Source organism: Polypterus senegalus, chromosome 9 (genome assembly GCF_016835505.1).
Source record: "Polypterus senegalus isolate Bchr_013 chromosome 9, ASM1683550v1, whole genome shotgun sequence".
Classification (NCBI taxonomy): Eukaryota; Metazoa; Chordata; class Cladistia; order Polypteriformes; family Polypteridae; genus Polypterus; species Polypterus senegalus.
Window position 1 is genome coordinate 121,326,482 of NC_053162.1, and position 23,948 is coordinate 121,350,429.

At 37.5% G+C, this 23,948-nt stretch overlaps 1 protein-coding gene across 3 annotated transcripts in view; it reads right to left on the minus strand.

The window, feature by feature from the left end:
- Positions 1 to 22,307, minus strand: part of mrpl51 (mitochondrial ribosomal protein L51) — a 35,753-nt gene extending 13,446 nt beyond the window's left edge. The window contains exons 1-3 of one of the 3 annotated variants that reach the window (XM_039763665.1): positions 22,183 to 22,307; positions 1,588 to 1,662; positions 375 to 492 (exon numbers count right to left, since the gene is read on the minus strand). In XM_039763665.1, the coding sequence (XP_039619599.1) occupies positions 375 to 456 (82 nt within the window). In that variant the 5' untranslated portion in view covers positions 457 to 492; positions 1,588 to 1,662; positions 22,183 to 22,307. Of the gene's footprint in view, positions 1 to 374; positions 493 to 1,587; positions 1,697 to 22,182 lie in introns of all 3 variants that reach the window. The other 2 variants (XM_039763664.1, XM_039763663.1) reach the window with 2 other exon arrangements.
- Between the last annotated feature and the right edge of the window lie 1,641 nt (positions 22,308 to 23,948).

Sequence of the window (23,948 nt, forward strand, 5' to 3'; positions counted from 1 at the left end):
TAGCTGCATGTTCCTCCTGTTGTATAACTTATTAGTCTATTTATATTTTGGCCTTCTTGTTACTTACATTCAGTGCTGATACAAAAGTGACCCTTAGTGTTCATGACAAATAAGCCAAGTATAATCTTAGTAACAGCATTTCATTGTGTATAAAGTCTAATTTTATTCAGGGCAAAGCAGTATTAACTTTAAAATAAAAGACTACGGGGTCTACCTTATAATAAAATGGGAACGTATATACGTATACAAAATGTATATACCAGTTTCAATATGTGAAACAACAGAGAAGCAGCAAGAACAAACAGTCTACCTTTAACAAAAGTTACCACATCATGTGTATAATCTCCTTGTAAAAAGTTTTCCAAATCCCTTACCAGTTGAAAAGCTTTTTGCTGTGTTTACCGGTGCAGTCAAAGTAGTGACACCACGCCATAGTGCCTTTAACATGGTAGCCATAGTTCAGCTCAAACTAACATACTCAGTAAAGGAGATCTGTTGGCAAAAGAACATAACATAAGTGCAAGCATTCTGGACATACCTATTTTAACATATAAACAACAAATAAAGTAAAACCAAAAAAAAAAAATTGTGAATATATAAACTCAATTATTTTTCTCCATTCATACAGTACATTTTAAGCCATTCCATATCTGAGGATTAGTCCAACTGCACCTAATATTCTGACTTGTTATTATTTTGTTATATAGAAATCTGAATTGTATATAGATTTAATACCAACTGAAATATTCATATGTTTTGTGATTGAATTTCTGCAATTTTGCATTTGCTTATCAAGCAGCATCTGGCATGAGAAACAGGATGGAGCTATATATTGAATGCCAGTTCACTGCAAAACACTTTTAACTCAACTGGCCAATTTGAAGTCCACAATTAATCTAAACAGCACGGTATTGAGAATGTGGGAGGAAACCAGAAATCTGTGGAAAAGCCATGCAAGTGTAGAAGGAATAAAGTCCAGACTGACGGTGCTTGGACAAAGATATCAAGTCAGGGCAAGGGAGCCATGAGGCACCAGCAACACACACTATGCCATTATGTACTGCCCTTTATTAAAGGGTCTTTTTTTTCCTTCTTTTGCATTAAAATTTACCTGATCGTGAATGTACAGTATTCTTACTCCATACATCTGGTACAACTGTGCTATCTGTAATAGTATCATACTGTCATCTGTCTGTTCATCTACAGCATTGTACTATTTTATTCTTTAATAATGCACACTATTGAGTATATGTACAACATCTAACTGAAAAGTTAGATAAAAGTATCCCAGAGAGTATTGTTTTTTAATAATTAAAATGACAGAAAAGGCAAGCAGATGGATAGAGTGGCATACATTCCAAAGCATTCTTTTCCCCCTTGTAATACTGATTTGTTATCATGAAAGAAAATACTTGCAAAAGAACTTTTGCATACTGTTAGTGGTCAAGATATTTCAATGCGAGTGACAAAAATCAGACATTACCATTACTCTGATATTTTCACCTATCCAGTGCTCCCACATCATAGTTATGCTCCCATAAAAAATGGGATAATTTTAATTGATCTTACAAGACATGGATTTCTTACCAGATGTCAAGATGAAATTATTGCATATTTTAAGTTCTTTGGTCTTCAGCTCTCCACTGTATTTATATCTTTCGTCTTCATTACATAGCAAAATATGATTCACGTTACTCTTGATCAATGAAGTGATGTACAGTATGAAATGCATAAGAAGGCGACTAATCAATAACAAAATTTATAGACAACAATTTTCATCATTAATTGATAGATGACAGTAACCAGTTGTTTCAGCAAAATATTTTGTATATTAGTATTTTTGTAGTTCTTTTCAAAACTTTGAAACTGTAGTATCTATAATTCACTAAAAAAATCTTCATTTGCCACTATTAACATGTTAGATATCAACTAATAATACTTTTAACATCTATTACACATTCTAATGAAAGATACTCTAGTTTGAAAAGATCTAATGACAATTGATAGTCAAACATTACATATATAGATCTCTATAAAAAAATTAAAATATTTTCTTCCAGATATTGCAGTGAATAAACATTTATTTCAAATATTCCAATAATGTTACAATTACAGATTACTTGTACTTGCAGTAGTATCCGTCTTCTTTACAGTCTAAATCCAAATGGCACTCTTTTATGGTATAAACTACTTCAAAAGTAAAAAAAAGTATTTTAGGCAACTACTTGCAGAAGTACAATTCACCGTTTGTTTTGTTTCATTTTACACTATTTTCTTTTCTTACATACAGTATGTCGCCTGGCCTGGGAACGTGAAAGTAAATTGATTGGCAGATGTGAACCAGTTGTAATTTCCTTTGTTATGTGTAAGTTTTTGGGGTTTTTTGTTCAAGAAGTTGGTTGAATTCAAAATTACAGGAGCTAGTTTGCACTCAAACAAAGAAAGATATAATAATCAGAGGTGATTGTTCCTACCAGAAAAAGGAATCATTTGCTAAAGTGGTAAAAAACAGCAGTCAAAAGGAGTGCTGATTATTAAAGTTAAGTTCCAAGGGCAGAAACACACATTATACCCTGGCGCTGAATGGGATAATAAGTTACAGCCAAGACATTTTGGAAACATGAGGAATACAGATTTGCTGTTTGGAAATGTACTGCCCGATTACCTAATCCAAGGTAATGATCATCTTCAAAACACATTAGTTTCGTCTTTGCAGGTAAGGGGCTGCTTCAACACAAGGTCTTGATCACAGGTAAAGATAGAGAACATTTAGAGACTGATGGATTGTGCAGTGCCTATCAACATGGTCTGTTGCTATCTATCTACCAAAGTCACTGTGTTGCAAGCTCCAGCATCATTAGGCCACATGTTTTTAAAATGCACTAATTTAACTTCATTTTGAAACAAAATCTTTATATATTTTTCAAACAGCCTCTGTATCACTTCTAATCCATTAACGGCCATATTTGGTATACTCCTGGATGGCATTAAATTGCAAAGGGAGAAATCAACTGTAACAGCATGCTACTAGCATGCAGACTCTCTTAGAGGATATGTCCAAACATTTTTTTTAAACATGAAAAAAATTCATTATTACTATTTTAGAATAAGCATGCTGGGTCTGCAATTGACTTTAAATCCTTTAAATTAAAATGGACACTTTTTGATTTTGGACAGCAAGTGCAGAAACTTCCATTTTTAATTGGAAAAAGAAAATACAAAGAAGCAGCAATTTCAAATTCATAATAAACAATACACCTTTTTAAAGATATGCACCGTGTTTATTATTTGCTGTTTTGTGTCATACAGGATAGGTTTTGCTAAGAAACAGATACTACATAGTTAACATGGTAATCCATTTTTATGAATGTCTTTTTGATACACTGAAGAAAAAAGCACACCTATAGAAGAGTAGTAAATGTATATTTTAACAGCAAACAGCTATAGTGCAAATAACAATGAAATATGATTAAAACCTAAGTGCAAGTACATTTAAATTTAAGCACTGTTTAATTGCCAATATCAATTAACTAACTTAGAGTGTAATATTATAATACTTGCCTATCATTGTTTGTACAGATGAAGGTGGAACCTTCTGGCATTTGGAAATTGTCCCAAAGATGAACCAGATTTATGGAAGTCCACAACTCTTTTTCTGAGATTTTGGCGGATTTCATCTGATTTTCCCATTAGGTCAAGCAAAGAGGCAGCGAGAATTACCAAAGCCTATAAAAAAGAACTCATGATCCCGGCCCACCTTAAATCCGTTTCCACCTCTCTGTCAGTGTCTTTTGTGTTGTAAATGTGTCGATATGCGCAAGCAGCCTGCTATCCCATCCCCTCACCAATGCAGAAAGTTCTCTCAGTTCAACTTTGTTTACCTGCATATGTGTTGCCTAGAGTTGTACAGGGTAAATATATCGTTATTTGGAATATATACATTTAATTTGTGTTTCATGTCTACAACAATCTATGTGAACACATTGTTAAAACAGAAATTTGTTTTTATGCTTTAGTAATAACTAGCAAAACACCCGCGCTCGCAGCGGCGAAGTACTGCATTAATATTTTTATTAAGAAGAAAATTAAACCTTTATAAACGGAGGGAAAATATGCCAATAATTATTTGTTAAGGATCTCTTTGTATACCATGTTGTCAGTTCGGCCCTCTGGTTGTAACATGACCAAGCTGTGCGCAGAGCTTACTCTTTAAATCGGTTTCAGTTTCATGGGTTGTTTCAATTACGACAGTATTTGCAGGATTTGTTGTGTTGAAGTGACATTCAGCATCTGTGAAGTGTTGTAAGCACACAACCGGTTTTATCGATAAAATCACATCCAGCTTTTGAGAGTTTAAACATTCATAAACATCAAAGCGTCCACTACTGAAATCATCACCTGTGAATCTAAGATGTTTAAGAGGCATTGGCGGTTGTCGAAAGGTGTAAAATATTTGGCCATTTCGGTACACTTGAAAGCGACAACTGAACAATTCAGCGGCAGCCATCAACTCACATGCAGAACCATAGGTGAAGGGCTTAAGCATTTCACTCTGCTAGTGCTCCTGTGTAGTATAATTATTCCCTGTACCGTCATCAGTCCACACCTTGAACCTGTCCCAGTCATTCAATACATAAGACACAATGTTCCTCCGGATATCAAGAGTGAGCCGGATATGGCGCAATATGTAACAAAGAGAATGGAAAAGGTAGGTGCCATCTCCGGGCATGGAAACCACTCGGTAAGTGACAGTTCTTTGATCAATAGTGATCACCTCAATAGACATGGTAATGGGGGTTGGAATGATAAAGGAAATGGGTACCTGAGAAATGTAAAGTAAGTCTAAAATACCAATACAATAACTATAATTGTAATAAACAAACAATAAAACAGCGGAGAAGCCATGGATTAAACAAAAAGGCTGTAGTTATCAGTAGGGAGACGTGAATCCCGTTACGAAACCAGGAAGGGAATGTAGAGACCGGAGCGACGGACGGTCTTATATAGGCAGGCAGCCAACAACGTGGGAGGCGTTGGGATGGGGGACCCAACGCGACCCCACACGGTGGCCGAGCTGTAGCAATGCCGTGTTAAAAAACAAGGCCCGCTCATGCATTACTTATTGGTCCGGTGACATCACAATCGAGGTGCTATGTTTACAAACTTTCCGTCTAAGATCGTCGTTTAAGTTGTAAAGAAAGTTAATGGCGTTTTAATTTTTGATATAAAGTTATTGCAGTCGTAAAGGTTATAAGTTCAGAAGACTGCGGTGCAGTGCAAGGTAATATTTTGATGTGTTTTGTTTATTTTAATGGTGAACAACTGCACTGCATGCTGGGTAACATTGATAATGCTGCAAATGGAGGTTAGGGCATGTAATGCAGTATTATGGTTTGACTCTGACCAGTGTTAGGTGACGCCTAGTGAAATGATGGGAGGTTTCGCCACAACAAAGATTTTTAAACATACAATAATACAGAGTAGTATTACCTATGTTATTGTCGAGAGTAGGCTTAAGAAGTAGAGATCGTCAATTATCTGGTACAAACTATCACATCTCCGTACAAGAGATTCAGGAGTTTGAAAAAAAATTGAAGCTGATTAGTTTATTGCATGTTGTGTCTGTTTCTAAAGGTCAAGTGTCATTATTAGACTTCATTTCCCAATGTACTGAAACAACTGATTAAGTTGAGGTTCTTAATTCGGATTTGGTTACTGTTATCTCTAAATGTGATGATTTAATGTTAACTGAGGCACAGTCAAAATCACTTCTATTTGTTGCTGGTTATGTAGGGTTTAAAATGGTTACAGGCGCAGTTCAGTGTGACATGCGCAGAAATGAGCTAGTCATGGATAAGTCATTGCATTTAGAATTTTCACAGGAATATAATTACCTGCTTGACTCAGACAGGGGTGGTCTGAAATGGCCCTCAGATTTGTTGGTTGAATGTGTTACACAAATGTTTTTGATTTTCCAGTCAATTGTTACTAATGCTGAATATGAGTCAAATTTTTTATTGTTAAAAAATCAAAAATCTGCATTAATCTCACTGTTTAACGAATGCCTGAACAGATGTGGACTGCAAGTTGGTAATTGTGTTTGTGGGAAGAGTATCTGTGACTTACTGAAGTTGTCCATGTCTACAGTGGCCAACATCTGTTTAAATAATTATTGCAAGCGCGTTGCAGATAAATGTGGTACTTTTAAGGAAAAAGCTAACCCCAAACGTAAACTGGCTACATCGACAAAAAAGAGGTAACTAATAAACCAGTTCTTTTGATATAACGTTCTGCTTTCGTACAGATTAATATCAGCACATTTGTTAATTTTGCTTATTTTATGATGGTATGAAAAAAATCGTTTATCATTAGTCATTCCAAAATAATGGCTGTTTGTATTTTATCTGGTGCTGCTTGTTATTTTTTAGATTTAACTGCATTAACAAAGTGTTAAATGTAGCTTTTCTTGTGATTATTAACGGGTAAATCTGCATTATTTTTCACGTTACTTCTGTTTAATCCAGGAATATGTGATTTCCTGAGATGCATGTAAATATTCATTTTTCATATGGTGCCAACCACTCGTCGCTGTGATTTTCTAGTTTTTTTTTCTTACTTTATCAGTTATTTTCATATATAAACGTATTGCATTGTTTTATTCAATACAGTATTCAGTGTTACTCTTAGGTTAATCTCATGTTTAAGGCATTAATTGCATTAATGTTGAATTGTTGATATCTATATAATAGACGCTGTTAAGTATGTCAAATATGCGATTTAAACATTATGTGTGACGTTTTATATAAAAATAAATAAAATGCATAACGCAACTGACTTGCCTTTGTTATTTCACGCATTGCATTAATTAGTTTTACATGGGAATAATTTATTTACACGCGTACAACGCGACAGGTTCTGTAAATGCGTCTGTTGCTGCTGTAGCACCTCGATTGTCACGTCACCACAGGCATGAGCGGGCCTTGTTTTTTGAGACGGCATTGGCTGTAGGCTATGGACGTATATATATGTATGTAAGTAGGATTCAGTTAGCCTTGAGAACCCGTGTACCAAATTTCTTGAAGATGGGCCCATAAGTAACAAAGACTATTGAAAAGTTCAATATGGCGGCCAACAGTGGCATCATACCACCGAAATAAGTATGCATACAATGGTTTCGTTAGTGCAGGGAAGCCGCCTACCAAATTTCGAGAAGATGGGGCCATAAATAAGAAATTTCAACATGGCGGACGTTGTCGACCGTTATGACCATTACGCGTAGAATTTCGAAATGAAACCTGCTTAACTTTTGTAAGTAAGCTGTAAGGAATAAGCCTGCCAAATTTCAGCTTTCTACCTACATGGGAAGTTGGAGAATTAGTGATGAGTCAGTGAGTGAGTGAGTCAGTCAGTGAATGAGGGCTTTGTCTTTTATTAGTATAGATTGACAAAATGTAGGCATGGAGTGTATAATGTGTGAGGCCTGAAGTCCAAAAATCAAATAAATATTTTCACAAAAGGTACAAGTATAACAAAACAAGTGCATTTTTATTCAAGAATATAACTGCAGAAAAAGAACTCGTGCTAGGGTGTGACATTGACCTTTAATACTACCGTTTTGGTGGCGCAGCGGTAAGAACTAAGACGACAAAAGAAACAGAACAGCTAATCTTTAAATCGCAACATTACTGTGAACATGGAGAGAAGGCAACACAATTACATACATTATCAACACAGAGGGAGATAAAATCATTGGCCATAAAAAAATTTAATTATATACTGTATTTAGGCAGTACTATAAGTCCTAATACTCTATTCAGTTTAATGAAGACAAGATACAATATGATGAGTTTTCTGATGCATTACAAATGCCACAGCCAGATACTGGCTGTGAACTACAGGAACTGCACAAACCTCTGACACTCTCAGAATTACTGGATGCAATAAACTCACTCCAAAGTGGGATAGCAGCAGGCACTGATGGCTAGCCAGTGATTTTTAATAAAAAAAACTTCAAATAAATTTATCTCCAATATTATTAGCAACTAGCAAAATACCGCAAAGTACTGCATTAAATTGTTTATTAAGAAGAAAAGTAAACCTTTTTAAACTGAGGGAAAAATATACCAATAATTATTTGTTAAGGATCTCTTTGTATACCACGTTGTCAGTTTAGCCCTCCGGTTGTAATATGAGCTGAGCTTACTCTTGACCATGCAACGTAGAGTTGGCCATGTGAAAAGCAATCTTGCCTCAAATCTCACAGCTTGGATTGCTGCCGTCATAATCGTTTTCGTGGTTTGTTTCAATTATGACAGTATTTGCAGGACTTGTGTTGAAGTGACATTCGGCATCTGTCAACTGTTGTAAGCATACAACCGGTTTCATCGATAACTTCGCATCCAGCTTTTGAGAGTTTAAACATTCATAAACATCAAAGTGTCCACTACTGAAATCATCACCTGTGAATCTAAGATGTTTAGGAGGCATTAGTGGTTGTCCAAAGGTGTAAAATATTTGGCCATTTTGGTACACTTGAACGCGACAACCGAACAATTCAACGACAGCCATCAACTCACACGCAGAACCAAAGGTGAAGGGCTTAAGCATTTCACTCTTATAGTGCCCCTGTGTAGTATAATTATCTCCTGTACCATCATCAGTCCACAACTTGAACCTGTCCCAGTCATTCAATACATAAGACACAATGTTCCTCCGGATATCAAGAGTGAGCCTGATATGGCCATGCAATATGTAACACAGAGAATGGAAAAGGCAGGTGCCATCTCTGGGCATGGAAACCACTCGGCAAGTGAAAGTTCTTTGATTGATGGTGATCACCTCGATAGACCTGTTAATTGGGGTACAGTTGGAACGATAAAGGAAATGGGTACCTGAACAATGTAAAGTCTAAAATACCTACACAATACCTATAATCGTAATAAAACGGACAACAGTGGAGAAGCCGTGGATTAAATAAAAAGGCTGCAGTTATCAGCAGGTAGACGTGAATCCCATGGCGAAGCAAGGAAGGGAATGAAGAGACCGGAGCGACGAACAGCCTTATATAGGCAGGCTGCCAACAACGTGGGAGGCGTTGGGATCGGGGAACCAATGCCGCCTCACACTGTGACCAAGCTGCAGGCTATGGACATATATGTACGCAAGTAGGATTCAGTTAGCGTTGGGAAGCCACATACCAAATTTCTTGAAGATGGGCCCATAAGTAACAAAGACCTTTGGAAAGTTCAATATGGTGGCAGACAGTGGCATCATACCACCGAAATAAGTAAGTACATCGGTTTCGGTTACCGCAAGGAAGCCGCCTACCAGATTTCATGAAGATGGGGCCATAAATAAGAAAGTTCAACATGGCGGAAGTTGTCGACGGTTACGCGTAGAACTTCGAGATGAAACCTGCTTAACTTTTGCAAGTAAGCTGTAAGGAATGAGCCTGCCAAATTTCAGCCTTCTACCTACACGGGAAGTTGGAGAATTAGTGATGAGTCAGGCAGTCAGTCAGTGAGGGCTTTGCCTTTTATTAGTATAGACTAGCAAAATACCTGCGCTTCGCAGCAGAGAAGTAGTGTGTTAAAGAAGTTATGAAAAAGAAAAGGAAACATTTTAAAAATAACATAACCTGATTGTCAATGTAATTGTTGTGTGACTGTTATTCTGTTATTTCTTTCAATCAGGTTCGTATTTGGAGGACGTGTTGTGTTCAAGTTACATTCTGTATTTGTCAACCGTTGTAAAAATAACAAGTTTAATTCACTGAAGTGTTCACTACCCAAATCGGTAAAGGCAAGGAGGCGCGTATTTTGAACGACAAGGGAGAAGACAGCGAAGGAGCGGAAAAGTGAGAAGGAAAACTGTTTAAATAAAGAGCTAGGAAGGTGAATGGAAAGAATCAGCCTGTCGTAAAGCAAGGAAGACTCCGTAATAAGGACGGTTGGGTGCACGTAGAAGGTGTAACAATAGGATTGTTAAGCCTTATGATAATGTTCCCGCACGGAGGGTTTAGAGAGACACACCGGGAGAAGTATAGAATAAGGAACCCCATGTGACTGTTCTGCTGTTCTCCTTCCACAGTTCTGTGGCTCTGCATATTAGTATGCACCTCTCTAAACTTGCATCACTGGTTCCGCACACAATTCGGTCACAAATTAGGGAACTTTTAATCTCCCCGAAATTGCATGTGCCTGCTAACACTCTCAGATCTGTGAAGTAGTCTTCTATATTTTCTCCCCTTGCCTGATTTCTTGAAAAAAATCTGTACCTTTCTACAGTTTTGTTTATTTTCGGGTTGTAATGTTCATCAAATTTACGTATCATCAAGCTCATGGTTAACTCATCATGTCTTACATCACCGGGCAGCGCCAGACAATTCTTTGCCGCTCTCTCCAATAAGATAACGGAATAATATGACCTTAGTGTTTTCCTCTGCCTTCGGCACTGCAAGTTCTGTGAATAATCTGAACTCGTCCTTCCATGTTCTCCATGACTTCGCCAGGTCTTTAGCATCGAGGCTTAATGTCAGCGGCAGTCTCAGACCCTCCATTTTCCTTTCGTGTGAGCATCTCTGCATACTGAACTTTTAACAGCAAACTGGCATGACTTTTGGTGCAGTTCCGTCACCTACGCTGCCACCATGTTTCTCTCTCGAGATTATTAAAAGGCACAGACTCACGCTTCCAGTTTATGTCTGTTTATTTACCAGTAGTTAAAGCCAGAACAAAGTCAGTTCAAGTGAGCCGCTCGGAGTACATACATCGAAGCTTCTCAGCTGTGCTTGTGCTATCTAGTGCGATCTATCTCGCGAATATCGTATTCGTCTTAGGCATTACAAACACCAGCGGCAGCGTGTCTATGAACCTAATTTAAAATTAAGCTTTACACCCTGCTTCCAATTCGTTTGCATAAGCACAGTCCTTCACCAGTAATTTTAACGCCATTACAGCAATTTTAACTCTGCTACAAAGTGATCAAAAGTCTCGTTTCATTCATCAAAGTGATCACTACCCAAATCGGCACTCGTGTATCCAAGATGTTTAACAGGCATTCCCGATATTAAGTTGTGGATTTGCCTGCGAATATTTAGCGGCAGTGTGTCTATGAACGTAATTTAAACGTAAGCTTTACACCTTGCTTTCATATCGATATGAGTAAAAAAGGCTTGTTCAGCGTCAGAGGATTGTAACATCACACACTGCCTGCACGGGTTTACCTTTCCCAGTCCTGCAAAGTCAGTTCACGTGAGCCGCTCAGAATACATGCATCGAAGTTTCTCAGCTGTGCTTGTGCTATGTCGTGCGATCTTGCGATGTCCACGGCTTTATTTAATGTTAGCTAAGAACCGGCACTTTTGCTGAGTTTGTGCCTGACCATCTCATCTTCGTTTGCATAAGCACAGTCCTTCACCCGCGCATATTTCGCGGTAGCGTGTCTATTGGATAGCTGCTGACGGACGGCCTTATATGGGCAGGCACAACCAAGCTGCAGGCTATAGCCGTATATATGGATGAAAGTAGGTTTCAGTTATGACTGTTACACGTAGAATTTCGAAATGAAACCGGCCTAACTTTTGCAAGTAAGCTGTAAGGAATGAGCCAGCCAACTTTCAGCCTTCCACCTACATGAGAAGTTGGAGAATTAGTGATGAGTGAGTGAGTGAGTCAGTCAGTCAGGGCTTTGCCTTTTATGAGTATAGATGTCTATAGAATCTACAGGCAACAAAATTCTACCTCAATTTTTTTCGACTTTATTCTCGACATATAGTTTTTTTTTTCTTCACCTTGGTCCTAATACGCTTCTCTAGTTTTGTTAAAGTGACCCATCTGCCATTCCTTTTTTTGTACATATCTTGCCCTGACGTAGCATAAGTATGCATTGGATATCCAACAGGCTCACACTTTCCCACTCAAAAGTCTTATTCATAGGTACTTTTAATTTTTTTCCAAACGTTTTACCAACATGAGCAAAAAAAGTGTTCAGAAAACAACACTGCTCAGTTATTTCAGAAAAGAGACGCCACAAACTAATGACGGTGCAGCGTCAACTCCTCATGTGGCAATTTCAGACATTGCAGAGGTTGGTCCATCGGGGAAATCTCTTCAACACACACTCTGCCAATTGATAAATCTAAGCACCGCTTATCCGGCATAAACAAACAATGGTTTAAAGATTTTGATTGGCTAATGGTCAAAGAACATGATATGTGGTGCTCATTGTGCATGAAATATTCAAACAAACATCCCCCAAGGAAGGAGTTACCTTGGGTAAATATGCCATGCATAAGAATTTGAAAAGAAAGCTTGCTGGACCATGAAAAAAGTAAAACGTACATGGAGTCTTCTGCTGACCTTTTAGGAAAGTGTGTACTAAAGCAAACTGGAATCGGTCAAATTTGTATCTGTGTTAAATAACTTTGTGGGAGCTTTAAGATCCATGTATTGGTTGGCAAAAAATGAGTTGCCACATACAACATTGTTTGAAAAGCTGTAGGAACACTGTAAAGAAATAGGTTGTTCCTTTTCTAGGAAGAAAACAAAAATAAATAAGACACCTTCTGCATATACAAGTTGGCTTTGAGGAATATTTCTTAATTTTTTTCACTTTTCTTCCCGACAGTGACAATACTCGTGTCTCTTGGTTTATGTCATAACAGTTATTTAAAGTTTTTGTTAGGGTTGCAGGATCCTGAATTGGATACTTCTTAAATTTAATAAAAAATATTCTGGCACAAGTGTCAAACCTTAAAAAAGGAAGTCATATTGAGTATTGGAAAATAATAATAATTAACTAATCACCAAATTTCCCCGTCCCGCGCCACCCGGCTACTTTTTCATGCCACCTGGACTGAAAAAATTTCTGGGGAGAACATTGAGCATCGGTATTTTACATTCTAGCACTGCGGGAGACATAGCAGTACAGTACTGTACAGCATATGGGTTTACCTTTACATTCTATTTTTAGGTCATGTATTAAGGTAATTTTCTAGATAATGTATTAATGTATTAAACTGAGTTTGCAATGAAATTAAAGTGCTTTGGAGGCATACTGTATTTAGGGTTTAAACTATAAAAATAGGCATTTAAAAGGCCACATCGAAAAGTCATTTTTTCTTTAGGAACGTAACCCCAGCGAATTTTTGGGGTGTACTGTATGCTAAAATATTTTTACTTTTCGTTTTTGAATGAAAATTCTTGCCATTAATCTTTAACCCTTGTAACTTTTAACTACAAAACAGAAAGTAATCCACCCGTATATATTCAGCTAGTGAACAGCGGCTGGTGACAGACAGCGGGTGTTCACACAGCATTTGCAGTGACAGAGCGAGATGAACCCAGGCGCATAAAGCTGGTTAAATAGAAAGCAAGTTACTGTGCTGCCTTTCTTTGTGCTGGTTGTATATCAAGACGTAATTTAAAAGCCTGAAATCAGAAAGTGCTGATCAACAAAACCTGTACCGTATGGACAGAAAAATCACAAGCGAGTAACGTTTCAGTTTATTTCTCAGGTGCCTGTGTTTTGTTGACAATAATTCACCTGCCACTTCACACAGGAGAAATCCTTTCTGAAAATTAAACGGCACTGATCAAGAGACTGACTATGTCATCATACAAAATCAGCATATTGTTACTGACTAATCACTTTTGCTTTAAAAAAAGTTGCTTAACAATGAAGCAATACAAACCTTGTAAAATTCCAGAGTTAGCAATGTCTCTACTGAACTACAGGTAGGTAGGCGAATGGAGTGCCAACTGGTGAAAACCTAAATTTACTAATGCGTAAATTACCAATGTATTTACTCTATATTTATAAATCATTTTAAAAATATAAATTTTATAAATCAAGTTTATATACACAGCTCAAAATACCTGATATTGTGAAAATAATCCAGCACCAGAATTACAGTGGGATGCAAAAGTTTGGGCAACCTTGTTAATAGTCATTATTTTCTTGTATAAATCGTTGGTTGTTACGATAAAAAATGTCAGTTAAATATATCATATAGGAGACACATACAGTGATATTTGAGAAGTGAAATGAAGTTTATTGGATTTACAGAAAGTGTGCAATAATTGTTCAAACAAAATCAGGCAGGTGCATAAATTTGGGCACCGTTGTCATTTTATTGATTCCAAAACTTTTAGAACTAATTATTGGAACTCAAATTGGCTTGGTAAGCTCAGTGACCCCTGACCTACATACACAGGTGAATCCTATAATGAGAAAGAGTATTTAAGGGGGTCAATTGTAAGTTTCCCTCCTCCTTTAATTTTCTCTGAAGAGTAGCAACATGGGGGGTCACAAAACAACTCTCAAATGACCTGAAGACAAAGATTGTTCACCATCATGGTTTAGGGGAAGGATACAGAAAGCTGTCCCAGAGATTTAAGCCGTCTGTTTCCACAGTTAGGAACATATTGAGGAAATGGAAGACCACAGGCTCAGTTCAAGTTAAGGCTCAAGTGGCAGACCAAGAAAGATTTCGGACAGACAGAAGCGACGAATGGTGAGAACAGTCAGAGTCAACCCACAGACCAACACCAAAGACATACAACATCATCTTGCAGCAGATGGAGTCACTGTGCATCGTTCAACCATTCGGCACACTTTACACAAGGAGATGCTGTATGCGAGAGTGATGCAGAGGAAGCCTTTCTCTCCCCACAGCACAAACAGAGCCGCTTGAGGTATGCTCAAGCACATTTGGACAAGCCAGCTTCATTTTGGAATAAGGTGCTGTGGACTGATGAAACTAAAATTGAGTTATTTGGGCATAACAAGGGCGTTATGCATGGAGGAAAAGAACACAGCATTCCAAGAAAAACACCTGCTACCTACAGTAAAATATGGTGGTGGTTCCATCATGCTGTGGGGCTGTGTGGCCAGTGCAGGGACTGGGAATCTTGTCAAAGTTGAGGGACACATGGATTCCACTCAGTATCAGCAGATTCTGGAGACCAATGTCCAGGAATCAGTGACAAAGCTGAAGCTGCGCCGGGGCTGGATCTTTCAACAAGACAATGACCCGAAACACTGCACAAAATTCACTAAGGCATTCATGCAGAGGAACAAGTACAACATTCTGGAATGGCCATCTCAGTCCCCAGACCTGAATATAATTGAAAATCTGTGGTGTGAGTTAAAGAGAGCTGTCCATGCTCTGAAGCCATCAAACCTGAATGAACTAGAGATGTTTTGTAAAGAGGAATGGTCCAAAATACCTTCAACCACAATCCAGACTCTCATTGGAACCTACAGGAAGCGTTTAGAGGCTGTAATTTCTGCAAAAGGCGGATCTACTAAATATTGATTTCATTTCTTTTTTGTGGTGCCCAAATGTGCACCTGCCTGATTTTGTTTGAACAATTATTGCACACTTTCTGTAAATCCATTAAACTTCATTTCACTTCTCAAATATCACTGTGTGTCTCTCCTATATGATATATTTAACTGACATTTTTTATCGTAACAACCAACGATATATACAGGAAAATAATGACTATTAACAAGGTTGCCCAAACTTTTGCATCCCACTGTATGTTTTAAAATGTGTCCCCCTTTCTTCAATTTTTCTGTCTCTCTCAAAATAGATAGTTGAAATATCATATTCTTTTCATTCCTAACATCAGCCATACCATACATATTGCATACCAGGGTTTTTTCCTGCCTTGCATCCAATCCTGCCGGGGTAGGCCCAAGTTTCCTTCCATCGTGCTCTAGATAAACAGGTGTAGAAAATGTATAAATTGTTCCTAATCTCAGACGCTGTCTCTGTCATTTTGTACCTGTCCATGCACATATTACCTACTCTTGCTCTGCACATTAAGGGTTTACTGCTCTTATGCATGGACAATTCAAGTTTCACTGCCCCTAACCTTGACACTACGTGCTTGTTTTTCTTTGTTTCCCTCAATACAGCTAAGTGGGATCTACACACTGATTCAACCATAAGAGCCCTGTTCCTCCTAAGCCCCTATGATTTTCATGATCACACCTGTTAGAACAAAGTACAATCTATTTTTTGACATCTTTTCGGCCTGCAGGTGGCAAAAATCTGTATATAAATTGTATGTGCCTGAGATGGAATGAGAAATCAAAATGGCTGGTAGAAAACAAAAAGCCCAATATGGAAGATTTTTGAATGCAATATTGAAGGCATTCATTATAAGCACATTGTCTTGGAGTGAGAGATGTTGTGTGGTATAAACATTTTGAGTAAAAAACCCTCAAATCTTAAAATTCACCCAAATTTCATTAAAAATTGGCTGATTCTGGGCAAAAAGGAAAAGATAAAAAGTGCCAACAATTAGCACAAATTTGTTCAGCACAAATGACATAGGAAATATTTAAAAAAATATAAAATTATATAAAATCGTTCATATTTAGTATTTGGTTTTGATTATGCTTGTTTTAGTCAGACAAAAACAAAATCAGATAGTAAACCAGGCAGTGTAGTAAGCGTCCACTAACATTAAGTCTACAGTTCTGTCTGATTGTGACACAAAAAAAAACTCTATAGTAGCTCTTTAACCTTAGCATAATTACTGAAACTAAAACTGAAACTAATAGATACAAAAATAAAATATAAATGTCTTTCTGAAGGGCAACACAGTAGAGCGGTGAGTGGCACTGCTTCCTTGCAGTTAGGAGACCCGTGTTCGTTTCCTGGGTCCTCCTTGCGTGCATGTTCTCCCCGTGTCTGCATGGGTTTCCTCCGGGTACTCCGCTTTCCTCCCACAGTCCAAAGACATGCAGGTTAGGTGCATTTGCGATTCTAAATTGTCCCTAGTGTGCAGGTGGGTGTGTGTGTGTGGTTGTGTGTGCCCTACAGTGGGCTGGAGCCCTGCCCGGGGTTGTTTCCTCCTTGCACCCCGTGTTGGCTGGGATTGGTTCCAGCAGACCCCCCATGGCCCTGTGTTAGGATATAGCGGGTTTGATAATGGATGGATGTCTTTGCGAAATAAAAACTGAATTAAAACTAAAAATACACGATAAAGGAAAACTAAAACTAACCTGAATTTACAAGTAAGGTCAGAAAAAATTTAGAACTAAAAACTAAAATAAAAAGGCAAAACTATAATAACCTTGTTGCCTATAGCCCCACCCTGATTCCTCTCAGAATGTTATATATTTGTATATGCAAATCAATATAAATAGCCCCTTCCATTCAGTGTTTTGTTTAAAGACAATGGTAAATGCAAGTATAAAAAAGAATTTCAATAAAAGAAGTGGTCAGATGTCAAAGTCAACGTGAAAAGGCAAGTGCCTATGTGTCATACGGAGACATATTAAGGCCACAGAGAAGAAAAAAAAAACTAAAATAGGGATATAGTGAATTAAAAAAGGACTATGTCGATCGAGACTAAAATCCAAATTTTGACATTAAAGTAGAACATTGTAAACTTTATCTTAAAAATCAATGTTTGACTTACTAAAGTTCTTCAAATCCCATCATAACAAAAGTAACACGTTAAATGTTTTGTATGTTCCCCAATTCAGTCATTAATCACTACGTGCTTCTTAAACAGGCTTTCTCCTACACCGACAAGAGTGTGCAGGCAGTAATCAGCACACAGAATACATTACATTCATGACATTACAGTTCTCTGAACATTTTAGAATACTAAGAGATATGCTTGATATAGTTTTCATGAAATGCATTAAAGCATGTATTAAACATGTGGGGGCACTGTGGCACAGCTCTAACGATGAGCTAGGACTCCATCCATTAATTGATTATGTCACCTGCAAGATGCTTGCTGTGGTTCACGCATCCGAGGATGGAATAATTTATTGCAGCAGTACAGTGTCCTTCCATTTTCTTTCACAAAGTAACCAATCACGATATAATAAATAAGCATCAGTAATAAATGTAAAACCAGCTGTTAGTTTAAAACCATTCTTTTAAAATTTTTAAGGAACATTGAAAAATCTTTGTTATACATGTTAAGTTATTCCATCCACTTCTGAAATGTGTATTGATGTTGTTCCTTCCTGATTGACTGTAGGTGTTACACACAGGAGTTATTTGTATTGTATCTAAAGAATTACATACATATCCAGTAATACATGTATATACTACCTTCAAAAACTTTATGAAATAAAATTTTCACGTAAAAGGTTTAACATTTTGTATTACACGGTTCACAATGATATGGCGCATGTCAAAATGTAGTACTGGTGTTCATTTTCTTCATTTATACATACTGACATAGGTGCGGGGAATTGGGGGGGTTTATAGCAGTCCTGGTGCAATAGAGAAAAGATGCAAATGTAAAAATTATGCTCTCTTTTTTTCTTCATTTCATGTTTCTGTAAGAAGGTTGAAACATCATCATCTTTTCAAGTGGCACTAAAACCAAAATAAGTCTCTAGTACCCCTGTATTTAACTTGCCAATCTGCTAGGTAGCTTGCAATGCTGACTGCCTTAATAGATGGCAAATTTCTACAAAATAGAAGTGTAATAATTATTCCTACCCATTTTTCCAGTTTGTTGTATATTGGCTCATTTATGCAAAGAACAAAACATAACCATCCAGGTAATGAGCAATCATATAGGTGGCCCTCTCTCTGCCTCACTCCACTGACACAGAGTCAGGGGCAACTCTTATGCCCACTGGGCTTTGGCTCTGTAAGAGTCACTGGTGAACACACACCCAGGCAGATGGATCCCAGATACAACTTCTGGCTGCTAAAGTACTCTCCAAGTGCTGTTATCTCAGCTTCTCCAGGTAGACCCATCCTCCTCGGACCGGTCTCAAGCACCTGAGGATCATGTCTTTCTCAAGTTTGAACCCAGGGAAAATACACTGTTATTTCTGTGGCGCACCAACAGAAAAGCACTTGTGTATAGTATAATTAGCAAGTTTTTTGATGAACAACTGAGGATAGTATTTGTGGCGTTGTAATGTATGCCATTTAAGAGATGCACATTATTTTAGTTAAATCAGTCTTTAGCAGTGCATTTTGCAGTTGTTTCAATCGTTTTTTTTACTTTGACATGACTGTGACTCATTTGCTATGCCAATTTGACAATTAATACATTGGTCTTGTTTTCTTATTGCCTTCCTTTAAACTTGCTTTTTAGGGAGGCATTCAAATTCAGGTTGTACTGTACTTGTTGAAGTAGTACTTTGTTAAAATTCTGGTTTAAGGTCATTGTTTAAGTTTAAATAAACTATGTCATTAATTTTCTTTTAATACTTTGTGTTGATTCTACATTAATGTTGTGATTCAATGTGTATTTACTTCAAGATTTATGCATTAGTTTTATAATTACACATTTTAATATTAGGTGCAATTAAATACAAACCGGATTCCAAAAAAGTTGGGACACTAAACAAATTGTGAATAAAAACTGAATGCAATGATGTAAAGATGGCAAATGTCAATATTTTATTTGTAATAGAATGTAGATGACAGATCAAACGTTTAATCCGAGTAAATGTATCATTTTAAAGGAAAAATATGTTGATTCAAAATTTCACGGTGTCAACAAATCCCAAAAAAGTACCAATAAGAGGCTGGAAAAAGTAAATTTGAGCATAACGAAGAGCTGGAAGACCAATAAACACTAATTAGGTCAATTGGCAACATGACTGGGTATAAAAAGAGCTTCTCAGAGTGGCAGTGTCTCTCAGAAGCCAAGATGGGTAGAGGATCACCAATTCCCACAATGTTGCGCAGAAAGATAGTGGAGCAATATCAGAAAGGTGTTACCCAGCGAAAAATTGCAAAGACTTTGCATCTATCATCATCAACTGTGCATAACATCATCTGAAGATTCAGAGAATCTGGAACAATCTCTGTGCCTAAGGGTCAAGGCTGTAAAACCATACTGGATGCCCATGATCTCCGGGCCCTTAAACGACACTGTACCACAAACAGGAATGCTACTGTAAAGGAAATCACAGAATAGGCTCAGGAATACTTCCAGAAACCATTGTCAGTGAACACAATCCACCGTGCCATGCGCCGTTGCCAGCTGAAACTCTACCGTGCAAAGAAGAAGCAATTTCTAAGCAAGATCCACAAGCTCAGGCATTGTCACTGGGCCAGGGATCATTTAAAATGGAGTGACAAACAAGAAAAAAAATGCCTTACTAGAAATATCATTGCCAAAATAAATTTCCAACTGTTCAGTTGTCACTGGGCCAGGGATCATTTAAAATGGAGTGTGGCAAAATGGAGGACTGTTCTGTAGTCAGACGAGTCACGATTCAAAGTTCTTTTTGGAAATCTGGGACGCCATGTCATCCGGACCAAAGAGGACAAGGACAACCCAAGTTGTTATCAACGCTCAGTTCAGAAGCCTGCATCTCTGATGGTATGGGGTTGCATTAGTGCGTGTGGCATGGGCAGCTTGAATGTCTGGAAAGGCACCATCAATGCAGAAAATATATTCAAGTTCTAGAACAACATATACTCCCATCCAGACATCATCTCTTTCAGGGAAGACCCTGCATTTTTCAACAAGATAATGCCAGACCACATTCTGCATCAATCACAACATCATGGCGGCGTAGGAGAAGGATCCGGGTACGGAAATGGCCAGTCTGCAGTCCAGATCTTTCACCTATAGAGAACATTTGGCGCATCATAAAGAGGAAGGTGCGACAAAGAAGGCCTAAGACGATTGAACAGTTAGAGGCCTGTATTAGACAAGAATGGGAGAGCATTCCCATTTCTAAACTTGAGAAACTGGTCTCCTCTGTCCCCAGACGTCTGTTGAGTGTTGTAAGAAGAAGGGGAGATGCCACACAGTGGTGAAAATGGCCTTGTCCCAACTTTTTTGAGATTTGTTGACACCAAGAAATTCTGAATCAACATATTTTTCCCTTAAAATGATACATTTTCTCAGTTTAAACTTTTGTTCCATGATTTATGTTCTATTCTGAATAAAATATTAGAAGTTGGCACCTCCACATCATTGCATTCAGTTTTTATTCACGATTTGTATAGTGTCCCAACTTTTTTGGAATTCGGTTTGTACTTACATTTATGCGACTAATCAGTTAATTTTTTAACCAATTCCCAGGCCTAATAAAAACATATTTAAATCTCTTCTTTCAAAGATCCAAGGGTACAGTGGGAAAATGATCACGTAGTATCTCAGAAAAGAAGTGGAAGGAAGCACAGCAATACACAGAATGCACTCTAGCTCTAATCTTTCATTAATCAAGTTTATCTCATTTAAAATTGTCCAAAATGTATCAAGGGCAAGATCCAACCTGCAATCGTTACAACCTAGCACCTGCCTCACTGGGCCAAATGTTTTGGAAGTGCGTCAAATTATCATAATTTTAGCAAAGATCTTTGAATTCCTGTCAGACAGCCTTGGTGTCACAATCACTCTTAACCCATTAACAGCCGTGTTTGGTGTACTCCCAGATGGGCTTACATTGGAGAAGGACAAATTGATTGCAATTGCCAACACCGCACTACTAGCACAAAGACTTACCTTACTCAACTAGAAGAACCACAACCCACCTTTTACAGTAATTGACGTTTTATAATATTTCAAATTGGGGAAAAAGTATCGCTTAGTAGGATCTGTTCTGAACTTTTTTTTTTTTTTTTAAATATGGCAATACCTAATTAATACAATTTTAGAATGAGCATTTATATTGGAAATAGGACATTCTTCCTTTTTGTTGTTTTAAAAGTTTTGCCCTCACCTCATCTCACTTTTGCTCTCATCTCATTTTCTCGGGTGGGGGTTGAATTCTGTTTTGTTTGTAACTGGTTTGCACGAGGTATGTGAATAAGTAGCCAAGCGAAGAAGTAGGCAACTTCAGCCTCATAGTTTAGGGCACGTTTTCCAAAGTTTTTTTTACCAGTAGCCTACAGCGACATCCTCACGTGATAATTTTATTCATGCCTTGAACACACTGACTAATCGAAACACAACAGAATAATTACAGTACAACGCACCGTAATAATCGCGTATTCGAAGTTTAGCCAACACGAAGGTAGGACTTCATTCTGAACATAATGTACTTTCGGATACAGTAAATGCATTGGCGTAACACCGGTATATACGGTTGATACACGAAATTATGTTGGTTGCTGTTTTCGTAGACAAAAATACACAACTGAAAATTCGACTGGAGTTGTCTACTAAAATAATAATTATAGTTAATCTTTTCCTTTATAACACGAAACACTCTTACCTTTTCTTGTAATATACGTGTGATTTTCTAACTCTGCAGAGTTAAATCATGACACTACCAAGGGCGCAGACATCTTGTATCAATCCCACAATGCCCTGCGCACTCTTCTTAAAGGGGACTTGCCTTTTTTAGCGACGCGTTCCAAGCAGATATTGCAGAAGACCGGAGTAAAATGGGCGTGAATATTATTTTCGACTTCAGCCAATCATATATTAAATTTGCGAACGTCAGGCACTGATCAGCCAATCGAAAATTTAAACGTCGCGGTCAATCACCTTTTTAGTTAACAAATCGATAATCGGTGTTATTTTTCATTCATGCTCCAGTTTAGCCAATTGCCTTATGGATACGTAAAAAGAAAGGTGGGAGTAATTTCTAAAGGTGGACGTGTAAGATAATTCCTAAAGGTGGACGGTCAAGATAAAATGACTGTAAGAGACGGAGAGTATATTTGTAAAATACATCTGCAACGATAGCCTACTAGTGCCAATATCCTACACTATAACACTGTCGAGTATATTATTAAGACTGCAGTGTATTTTTACCACTGCCATTTATGATTAGCGGTTCTGAAAAATAATGGTAATAAAAGTTTGGATATGAGATATTTATCGTTCCTGAACAACGTCTGAAGGAAATTTAAATAAACATAACAATACAAATTTGTGTCCGCCTAATTTTAATGGATTGGCGTGGACTTAAGTGTGGACTCTACTTGATTGATTCGGTCAGATTAAAACAATTGTTTGACTGTTGTTGTTTACTCGAATGTCGAAATGAAATAGTTGCCTACATTTAACAGGTCACCTTAAAGACGGGCTATAAACGTATTGCGATTTTAAACGCTGAATAAACTCTCAGAGTTAAATCTTTGCTTCTATAACACGCAACCCTAAAATGTGTTTTATTGCTTTCATTACTATTTATTCACGTTTATTTATTTAAGTATTCCTAATATTCCATTGTCCCCCCTTCTGCCCACAGATCAGCCTCTGTACTTTGTGTGTTAAATATTCTGCGGTCTTCGTGTCTGTTCTCAACACACCAGCAGCTCTAGTGAGTTTCTTGCCTGTGGATCTTGTATTCAAGTTTGTTTTTTTAGCTGTATTATGATTATAGAATATTACAAATCACATACTTGACAAAGTCACGTTCATGTTTCAGGGAAGAGGCAACATTAAGAAAGCTGGCAATAAAATTGTGACTTTAAAGAATCCATTGGCGGTCTCTACATGTTATCAATGTTAAATGTAAGAAACACAGTTATCACAGTGCTAATAGTCACCTTTCAATTATTATTTTTATAATGAAGTTTACTATGTTAAACGATCTGTGAAGAGCAAATATTATGCCTTTAAAAGAGTAATAATGTTTCTGTTTTTGCGACTGTGCACCTGTTAATCAGGGTATTCAATTATTTGACTTAATTGGAACTTTATTACTTTTGGGGTTTTAAATGCCTCTTTAAGATCATCAAATATATGTTTATTATAAAACATATTACTTATGCAAAAGTTACATTTAGAGATTGAGACTTGACAGATGTTTGTTTGTAGTTCATATCTCATTGAGCCTCCATTTGACTCCATCAGGTCGTAGTGGTGTGCTGAACACATCAGCCTGTCTTTAGGGTCTCTGAGATTGGAGGAGGTCAGGAGTCCAACTGTACAGCAGGCAGTGATGGACATCAGCATCATGACTGGTAACAAGATAGAGATGGCAGATAGTTCAGCTGGACATCATCCTATATGACTACACAAGCAGAC